At 46.0% G+C, this 10,384-nt stretch overlaps 1 protein-coding gene across 1 annotated transcript in view; it reads right to left on the minus strand.

Annotated features, from left to right (window-relative positions):
* CARD11 (caspase recruitment domain family member 11) overlaps window positions 1–8,775 on the minus strand; it is a 34,608-nt gene extending 25,833 nt beyond the window's left edge. Inside the window, exons 1-6 of the mRNA XM_063091503.1 lie at window positions 8,568–8,775; window positions 6,622–6,759; window positions 5,145–5,470; window positions 1,829–2,008; window positions 719–871; window positions 77–202 (exon numbers count right to left, since the gene is read on the minus strand). Coding sequence (XP_062947573.1) covers window positions 77–202; window positions 719–871; window positions 1,829–2,008; window positions 5,145–5,470; window positions 6,622–6,759; window positions 8,568–8,766 — 1,122 coding nt within the window. The 5' untranslated portion in view covers window positions 8,767–8,775. The remainder of the gene's footprint in view (window positions 1–76; window positions 203–718; window positions 872–1,828; window positions 2,009–5,144; window positions 5,471–6,621; window positions 6,760–8,567) is intronic.
* Window positions 8,776–10,384: the final 1,609 nt, after the last annotated feature.

Below are 10,384 nucleotides of genomic sequence, written 5' to 3' on the forward strand. Positions count from 1 at the left end.
ATGGGCCGCAGTGGCCTGGGCTGTGGGCTTTGCCGTGCAGCCTCTCGGTCCCACATGCTCCAGGTGGTGCCTGTACCTGATCCCGCTCCCGCTCCACCTCCTCCAGCTGCAGCATGACCGTGTTCATGCGGTGCTTGTACATTTCACAGTCCTTTCCCAGGGTCGAGCACTTGAGCTCCAGGTCTTCCTTCTCCTCCAGGTACTGTGAGCGACACAGAGAAATCAATACGTGCATCAAGCAATCAATAGGTCAGGGCTGGCAGCTGTTTTCTCGATGTGCCTTTCTGCTGGCTGGCTGGAGTTGGCTTGTCCTTCTCCAAGATCTTGTGGACAGAACATGGCTTAAACTCCTGAGAGCCAGCTGTCCGACTGGAAGCGACCATGGTAGTAGACTCAGCCAATCAACTAAGGACTGTTGTGGACCTACTATGTGCCAAGTATAGGAGGATAGTGAAGATACCGTGTCTGCCCTCCTGTGGCCTTTGGTCGGGAGAGGAAGACAGGTGCTAATATTGAGTACCTCGTAAATAACTGCAAGGGGGATGGATGCTGGGAGGTACAGGGAATTTACAACAGGGGTCAGACCTAGTCCCTGGAAAGGAGTGTGGGGCTGGGGAGGTCTTGCTAGCACACATCCATGCTCCCTCGTGAGAAGGGGTCCCGTCTGAGGGAACTGGCTGGGCAGACACTGTCTCCTACTGTCCCTTAGGGCTCCCACCTTGTCTCGCAGCTCCTCTGCCTGGCGGACCTCCTCCTGCAGGTTGTAGATCTTGTTGACAAGCTCTTGCCTGTCCTCCAGGGCCTCCTTACGGTCATGCTCTAGGATGTCCAGGATGGCCTTGTCCGAGTCTGGCAGGCTGCGCTTCCCAGCCTGGGTGGACAGGTAGGAAGGTTTAACAGTGTTGGGGTGGGGTGGGGTGGGGAGCAAGGTGTACCTGGAAGGCAGGGGACAAAAGAGACAGGGAAGACACTGACAGAGCAGAAGGTTTTGTGCCAGGAAAGCAGAAGGTTTTGTGTCTCTTGGGGTCTTTAAGCAGCTTATCACTTAAGAAGTTTATCACCTGGAAAGAAGCATAAAACTCACTCCTGCTCAGGAATATCCTGACCCTTTTGTTCTGCTCCAGCTCTTATCAGAGCCCAGAGAAGCAGTTGCTGCTCCTCAACACACTTCACAGGTGACAACAAAGGGAAGGCTGATCTATTTTCCAGACGCCTCCCCTGAAATATCAATTAACCTGCTCCCATTAAACCGGGATGCATCCTCTGCTCTGAAACAGAGCCCCCAACACCAGGCTGCCAATCCTGGGGGGAATAATTCTGGAGGAAGTAGGGGGATGCATTTTTTTTCTTTCCTTGCAGACGTATTTTGGGATATTACTCCTCAGCAACTTCCTCCTCCATACCCACAAATGATTCTGAGATGACAAATGTGGGGAGAGGCTTGAGGTTTGAAGAAATGGCATAGAGTTTATAGTTGGGTTTCTTGACATCTTTAAGGGGAAGTAGGTTTCCTGGATGTACTTTTCTCTTCTTGTAGGGCCCAGGGCATTGATTTCTGTGTGAATGGTGATTTTCACGGAGCTCTTCAATTAAGGAAGCGTTTTCACAACTATTATAGAATGTCATGTCTCTCACAAGCATTTGTGTGGTTACCCCCACTCTACAGAGGAGGAAACTAAGATGCCCACGGATGACATGCATGGTCTGGGGTCCTACAGTCAGCAAGTGGAGCCTCTGGGACTCACACCCAGAGGCAGGTGTGTCTGCCCCTCCCCCAAGACCTCGTCCTCCCCTCTGCCCACAGTGTCCCCCATTCCCAGGGCCTCACCTGTATGATGGACTGCAGCTCCTGGTTTTTGGTCTTCAGCATCTCATTCTCCCGCTCCAGTTCCAGAACCTGCTCCTTCTTGGGCCGATTCTCGATGTCATTCTTCAGTTTCAGCGACTGATTTCTCTCCAGCTTGCATTCCTCCTCCATCTTATTCAATCGGTGCTTTAGTTGATCGATCTGAAACACCCCAAGGGGACCGAGGGGAGAATGCAGTTGGCAAAAACATTCAGAAAAGGCAGTGCTTTCTCAGATCCCGCTGGACTTCCCACTGTGTTATGCCCCCTTTCTCCCCCTTTCAGTTGATGGCAGAGAAGGGCTCAAAGAAACCTTCTCCAATAAAACGAACCAGCATCTCCTTGTTGAGGGGGGAGTTCCTGATTAGCTAATTTAGAATAGTTCTAAAGGAGCTATATGTCTCTTAGAAAATTCTCTCAAGTCGCTTTTGCGGGGTGACGCAGGTAACAGATTTGGATAAAAGATACTCCAGCCGGTATTTTCTCAAGGTACATTACCCATTTCAATGCCCTTTTATGGTGGGCTGCAAATTCTGATCCTTGGGACTCAGGATTCCCCTGAAGAATCCTAGGGTTATCGAAGGGGATGAAGAGATGGCTAAGAAGTCACCTTGAGCAGAGATCTAAGGAAAGGGAGGGAGCCACCATGCAAGTCTTGGGGGGCAAGGGGAAAGCAAATGTAAAGACCCCAGGTAGAGAGCACGCCTTTTTCTTTTTTTGAAATGGCAGGAGAGCCACTGGGGTTGGAGCCAACTGAGCGAATGGTACAAAAGGAGGAGGGAGAGATGACCAGGGCCCAGATCATGGGGTCATGGTAAGAACTTTGGAATTAGAATGTTCTAGTTGTGATGGGAAACCACTGAAGGTTTGAGAGCCACCGACCAACTAAAACACCCTGACTTCACCCCCCAGAGCAACTCCACTTGTATGTTTTGTCCTCTTAGGTTTTACACAAAATTTTATTTGAATAAATGGCATTGCTGCTAAAAATAACAAAAACAAAAACAGCTTAAAATCTGCCAGACTGTAACTTCACAGGCTCTATGGCCTAAAGGACCTACCCAGACTTAGTGCCAGAAACAGTGGCTTCCTGGAGGAGGCAGCTACTGCATTTGCAAATTCAACAACTGGAGATGTACGGAGCTTTACCCTCAAGAGTTTAATGTCAGGAACTAGGACCAGCCGAAGCCTTCTTGAACCTTTGTGACTAAGCCTGTCTGTTTCCCCAAACTGTTTAGCCTTGGTAAATCATCCCAAAAAAGACGACTGTGCTCATGGGCTGTAAGGAAAGGAGGCGACAAAGGGGTGGGTGTTGTTTTCCAAGTCTAAGCTTGTGGGGAGAATGGTCTCAAGAAATCTGGTGGTGGGGAAAGCACCCCAGTGGTCTGAGACAACGAAGAAAGGGGCAGGCAGGGAAGCAGCCTGGGGCTGAGAAATGACCCAGGGACTCAGGTGGCCAGATGTTCTTTCAAGTTCTACACACACTTTCTTACTACTAATATACCTCCAGAGAAACGTAATACAGGGGAAAGTTCTAGTATAGAAACTTATAAGTCCCTGACGCAGGCTGATTTCCCCAAATCCTAGGGAAAACAGCACAGGAACTTCTCCTGGTCATGCAAAAAAAAATCCTCCTCAGCATCTTCAAAGAACAACCCAAGAGTCCTGGTCCACACGAGTCGGCATGGAGTGCTAACACTGTGGGGTGCTTACAGGTCAGCCACTCTGCCAAAGACTTAACGGTGTTGTAGCTCAGCAGTCCTGAAGCATAGGTATGGTTTTCATTATTGCCATTTACAAAGGAGGAAACTGAGACCAATAGCCAAGTAAGTGATTAAGCCAGAAGCCAGAATCTGAATTCAAACCTATCAGACTTGAAAGCTCATGCTTTTGACTGAAACACTCTCCTGCCCACTCTGCCACTGCTCAATTCACCCGAATTCTAGTGGATTGTTTACTGATCTGTCTGCTTCACTAAATTGTAAGTGGCTTGAGCAGAGCTCAGGTTATTTATCCCTGTGTCCCCCACAGTGCTTAGCACAGGCCTTACACATGGCAGGTGCTTAATAAACATTCTGAGAATCTATTTTCCACCCAGCAGCCAGAGTGATCCTTCTAAGACATAAATCAGTTGTCACTCCCAGCTCTCAATCCTTCAGTGGCTTCCCATCACAACTGGAACAAATTCCAAAGTTCTTACCATGCCCCCGTGATCTAGGCCCTGGCCATCTCTCCCTCTTCCTTTTGTACCATTTGCTCAGTTGGCTCCAGCCATACTGGCTCGCCTGCTATTAAAAAAAAAAAAAAAAAGCGTGCTCCCTACCTGGGGCCTTTACATTTGCTTTACCCGCCCTGAGACTTGCATGGTGGCTCCCTCCGTTTCTTTAGATCTCTGCTGATGCATCCCCGTCTCAAAGACCTTTCCTGACCCCTCTATTTAACATACTACCCCTCACTCTCTATCCTCACACTCTGTCTTCTCTTCTTGATAGCACTTATTATTACCAGGTACTTGTGTGTGTTCACTGATCACAATGTGAGCTCCACGACAGCAGGACCTTAGCCTGAGTTATGTATCCCTGGAAAAGAGCCTGGTGCATGGTGGCACTCAAAAAATAGAAGGGATGAATGAGTGAAGCAAATCCTCTAGCCTTTCTCCATCTCAAAAGTAAAATTAACAACACCAGCCATTTGGTTGGTGGATCACTCAGTGACAAATGCATTGACTATGCCAGTGTGCCAGGTGCCATGCTGAGTTTTGTGGATTGCCTTGAAAGACAGAGTCCTGGCCTCAAGGAGTTCATGCTCCCACAGAGTAGGTGCAATGCCCACTTTCTTGCTAATGTTCTCGAGGCCCATAGCCTGGACCTCCCAGTCTTCCATTTCCCGTCTTACCCCGCCTACCGTAGGGCCGTGAGCGTGTCTGCGCATGCACAGAGGGCATCTAGTGGCGCTGAGCCCCACCAGGTCTGTTCGTGCATGCGCACAGTGGGTCTGGGCCCCAAGCCACAAGAGGAAAGCCCAACTGGATCCGTTTGCGCATGTCTGCACATGCGCACAGTGGATCTAGGCGGCTAAGCCAGTGGCACTAAGCCTTACTGGCTCCGCATGCGTGTGCGCATGGTGGGTCTGGGCCTCCAAAGCCGTGTCCTCTATTCTCCCTCACCTGGCTGGGTGAAAAGATCTGGTGGGCCAATGTGCTCCAGTCTACACGTGACCCGTGTGGGGTTCTTGAACCCCAGCCACATTCGTTTCCACTTCACTCAGCTGGGCCTAGTGGCCCCCAGGGCACCCCTCACCTCAAGTTGGAGGTCTCTGCTCCTCATCACTGCCATGTTTTTCTCTTCACTGAGCTGGGCATAGCGCATGGCCAAGTTGTAGTTGTCATCTTTCACCTTGACCAGCTCGTCGTTGTAGCCGTCCCGCTCCTCTTTCATCTTGTAGTACCGCTCCTGGAAGGTCGACAGCTCCACCCATGTCAGCGTCAGCTGTTTCTTTTCATCTTCCAGCTGTCGCGACTTGGCCAGCAGCTCGCACCTCTGCAGGTCCTTGGCCTTCATCTGCTGCTGCAGCTTGATCACTTCGTTCATCAGGAAGTGCGTGAGGCCCTCGTGGCCCTCCTCCACTGTGGAGAAGGGGCACCCACTCAGGCCTGGGGACTGGGAGGGGAAGGAGGTTCCAGACGCCGGGCAGGGGTCATTCGTTCACTCATTCACTCACCAACATTTTACTGAGCTCTTATTGCCCAACCCATTAGGTACTGGGGATTCAGGGTGAGCAAAACAGCCTTGGTCCTGGTAGAGCTTATAGTCTAGTAAGAGAGACAGACATTAAAAAAAAAAAAAATCAAATGATCACACACAAATATAACTATAGACTGTGAGGATTTCACAATGTAAATGTATAGGGGGCTGTGAGAGTTTGTAGCAGGGGACCAGATCCAGTTTGGTAGGCAGAGGGGTTAGACAAGGTTCCTGACGGTGGAGCTCAAAGGACAAGTTTAGGAGGGCAAAAGCATTCTAGGAAGGTGGAACAAGGCCATAGGGGGACGAGGGAGGAACTTGGCATATTTTAGGAACTGAAGGAAGATCAAAGTGGCTGGAGCCCAGAGTGAGAGAGGGAGACAGAAAGGTGAGGCTGGGAGTGTGTCAGCAGGTATGAGACCATCTAGGGTCTTAGTTGACTGCATTAAAGACCTGGGTCTTTACATAGAAGCAATGGAAAACCACTGAAGGATTTTAAGCTGGGGGTGGTAACCTTTTGGAACAAATCAGGAATGAATGTAGGGAGCTGATGGGCTTATGGGGGTCTGGACTGGGGTAGTGATGAAGATGGAGAGAAGACTGATTCAAGAATGTTTAGCAGGAAAATTAAGACAAGATGTCTGAGGGCTCTGGCCCATGGGAAACTGGCAAGAGAGCAGAAAAGGCAAGGACAAGGTGCAGAGGGTAGAATGAAATTCTGTTCCACCCCAGCACCGTTCATGGGGATGTTCCGTGAATTCCCACTTCTCTTGGCCCCTGCTTGTTTGACCCTCTGTCATCTAGCTACCTTTCATTATCAGGCAAAATAAGTGGATTATGGTCCAAGAGTCCTTCAAGGGCACTGTCCTAATGCCATAGACTCTCATCTTTAAAATTGTCCCACCATTGGGGACATGGACACACACACACACACACACACACACACACACACACACGCGCGCGCGCGCGCGCGCGTGCGCGCGCACGCACCTCCTACTGGAGTCCAAATGTTCCTGATGGCAAAACCACTTACCAACAATAGTGGAGAATCTCCGTGTGGGCTCCTTCCCAGTCACCAGTTTGTACAGTTCTGGGTAGTAAAATTCCAGGCTCTCCAAGAACACTACGTAGCCCCGTTGCCCCTTGGTATGTAGAATATCCAACAATCGGCCTGGAGGAAAGACCATATCACTCCATGAGAAGAATATATGTCTGATTGGATTCAAGTCTCCATGTCCATTCTTATCCTGGACTTACACCCCTCAATAAATTCTAAGATGACAGTCTCACCACATTCTATCACTCCTGACTTGTATCTTGGAGTTCAGATAACGTAAATCAAAGTGCTAGGCTCTCAGCAGGGATTCAGTGAGCATTCATTTCCTTTTCTAACAAATTGGTAGAACCAGAATAAATGGAATTGTAGCCACAGGAAACCAACAGTTTCAAAGAGCTTCCCAATTGACCAGGGCCAAAATGAGCCATCCAGACACCAGCGCTTCTGTGACTGAAGGAGGTTGGAAGTACAATATCAGTTATGGAATAATAACACATGGCTCTCTGGGATTCAGAGCAGGAAGACAAATGTTTGGGTGCGGAGCTTGGAAAAGTCATAGAAAGGAGGCATAGCTCCATGTTCTTTTTTGGAATTGTTACACACTCTGGAAACATCTTTAACCTGAATGTACTTTGCCCAGCAGTTTCCAGTTTCTATACTACTGATTCTACTTATTGTTTACATTTCTTGGCCATTTCTTTAAACATTTGTTTTCGGATATTTCTTCCCCAGAGGTCCTAAAACTCTAACTTTTTCGTAGGATAGATGTAATAAATAAGTTTCATCTTGTGTCAGCCTTGGTTGTTTGGTGAAGCTGCCTGGAGCACTGTGCTGAGTAAGATCCCAAGGTTACATCCCAGCTCAGTGGGAAAGCATGCTGTGGGTACTTAGTGACGTCTGCCATAGATGCAAAAGAGTCACAGCGCTTAAGCTACTTATCACCAGTCATGCTGTGGGATAGTGATTTTTAAACTTTTAAAACTGTGATCCACAGAGAGAAATACATTTTACATACTGTCCCTGTACATAGATAAGTACCCAAATATATGTATATACACATGTACATGTATAAGCTAAAACAAATGTCACAAACCATACTTACTCCCAGTACTGAATATGAGAAAGTACCATGACCCCTCAGGCAGTCTAGAAAAGCCTATGATCCCCTGCCTCAAAATAATATTTTCAAACAGATACAATACTTTAGATTACAAAGTAAGCCAATTATAATAAAATATGGTTATCAAATATTAAACAAATTTGTGATTCAGTAATAAATGTACTTTATTAATGCATTAAATAACGAGATCACTAGGCAGGTCTAATAACTACTGTAATTTCAAGAGAGAGATAAGTATAAATGGTATTCTGAGATATCTGCAACAGCTGTAATGTAATATCTGTAATTTGTGTTGTGTGTCAAAGGTATTACTAATCACTACAGTGATTTATTACCTACTGACATTCATAATTGAAGGCAATGCTAAATTTCAGTTTAATTAATTAATTAATTTATTTATTTCTTAAAAGATGACCAGTAAGGGGATCTTAACCGTTGACTTGGTGTTGTCAGCACCACGCTCAGCCAGTGAGCTAACCAGCCATCCCTATATGGGATCCGAACCCGTGGCCTTGGTGTTACCAGCACCGCACCCTCCTGAGTGAGCCACGGGCCGGCCCTAAATTTCAGTTTAAATTGGTAAAATAAAGATGTTATTCCCCTCCCTCCAAGTTCATGGATCCTCTGTGTATAGAAATACACAGCTTGGGTGGGGGACAGGGGTGGGCAGTGGTCTACAGACCACAGTTTAAAAGTCCCTGACCTAAAAATACCTCGTTTTGGTACAGCTAACTGAAGGGCATGTCCTAAGGCTGGCGAGTGTGGTGACCCACCCTGTCTCCCAGAGTGCTCCTAAGGTTACCTGCCCGGTTGATCTTGGATGGCAGCATGGGAGCACTGAGCACTTCATCTTCGTCTTGCTCATCGATGACCTTGCACTGGCGCAGGTAGGGGGTGAGCTTGGCGGGGTTGATGTAGCGGCTCAGCATGTGCCGGTTGCATTCCACGTTCTCCCACAGGGCGTCCTCCTCATCCTTCAGCGTCTCCATGTATTCGTCCATCTCTGGCCCTCCTCCTTGCGGACGTAAACCCCAACAAGGTTAATAAAAGAGCCTTACCGAGACAGCTCTGTAACATCCTTTAGAGTGATCTCTAGAATATATGGTTAAGTTAAAGGAAAGTATAGTAAAGTATATGTGGCATTTCACCTTTTATCTAAAGGAAGAGGATATGTGTGTATATATATATTTCCTTACATACTAAACAAACAATGGAAGGATAAGCCATAAAATGTTTTAAAGATTATCTATAGAGGAATAAAGAGAAAATCCCTTTACATCCAAGTTTTTATATCTTACTAAGACTGTATCTTTCCCCAAACACTATATACTACTGTGTTTTGTCTTAAATTTTCACATAAACAGTGCCATACTTTATGGTTCCTTTTCTATTTGCTTTTTCGCCCGTCTACATTTTTTTGAGATTTGCCAAGGTGGGTACATATAGGTCTAATGAATAAATTAAAAAAAAAAACAGCTTTATTGAGATATAACTCACATACCATACAATTACTGATTTAAAGTGTACAATACAATGTACAAAAAACATAGTCAACAGCGTTGTGCAGTTATCACCACTGTCTGATTTTTGAATACTCTTGTCCTCCCTAAAAGAAACCCCATGTCCATTAGCAGGCACTCTTGATTTCTCCCTGACATCTCCCTCATTAACAACCAAAAATCTACTTTGTCTCTATAAATTCGCCTATTCTGGATTTTTAATATACATAGAATCTTAAAATACGTGGCCTTCCGTGACTAGCTTCTTTTACTTTGCATAATATTTTCAAGGTTCATCTATGTTGAAGCTTGTGTCAATATCATTTCTTTCTTTTTAAAAAGCAGCTTTATTGAGATATTCATATACCATACAATTAACCTTTTTAAATTGTACAATTAAATTGGTTTAGTATATTCAGAGATGTGCGATCATCACCACAGTCAATTTTAAAGGTTTTATCATTTCAAAAGGAAACCCCTCACGCTTTATTAGTTACTCCCCATTTTCCTCCAATATCTCTCTAGTCCCTGACGACCACTAATCTACTTCCTGTCTCTGTGGATTTGTCTTTTTTGGACATTTCATAGAAATAAAATAATACAATTTATGGTCTTTTGCAACTGGCTTCTTTCATCTGGCCTAATATTTCTGAGGTCTGTCCATGTTGTAGCATGTACTGGAATTCGTTTTTTAAAAATTGCCGTGTGATTTTTCATTGCATGTATAGTCCACATTTTGTTTATCCATTCATCTCTTGATGGACATGTGAGTTGTTTTTGCTTTTGTCTATTATGAATAATGCTGTTATGAACATTCATATACAAGTTTTTGGGCGGATGAATGTTTTCATTTTCCTTGGGTAGAAGTGGAAATGGGGAAGGAGTGGAATTGCTAAGTCATATGGTGACTGTATGTTTAACATTTTGAGGAACTGCCAAACTGTTTTCCAAAGCAGCTGCATCACTTTACATTCCCACCAGCAGTGTATGAGGGTTCTAGTTTCTCCACATTCTTGCTAACGCTTGTTATTTTCTGTCTTTTTCATTACAGCTTTCCTAGAGGGTGGGAAGTGGTGTCTCATTGTGGTTTTGATTTCCCTTTTCCTAATGACTAATCATG

The sequence above is a fragment of the Cynocephalus volans genome, chromosome 3 (assembly GCF_027409185.1).
Source record: "Cynocephalus volans isolate mCynVol1 chromosome 3, mCynVol1.pri, whole genome shotgun sequence".
NCBI classification, from domain to species: Eukaryota; Metazoa; Chordata; class Mammalia; order Dermoptera; family Cynocephalidae; genus Cynocephalus; species Cynocephalus volans.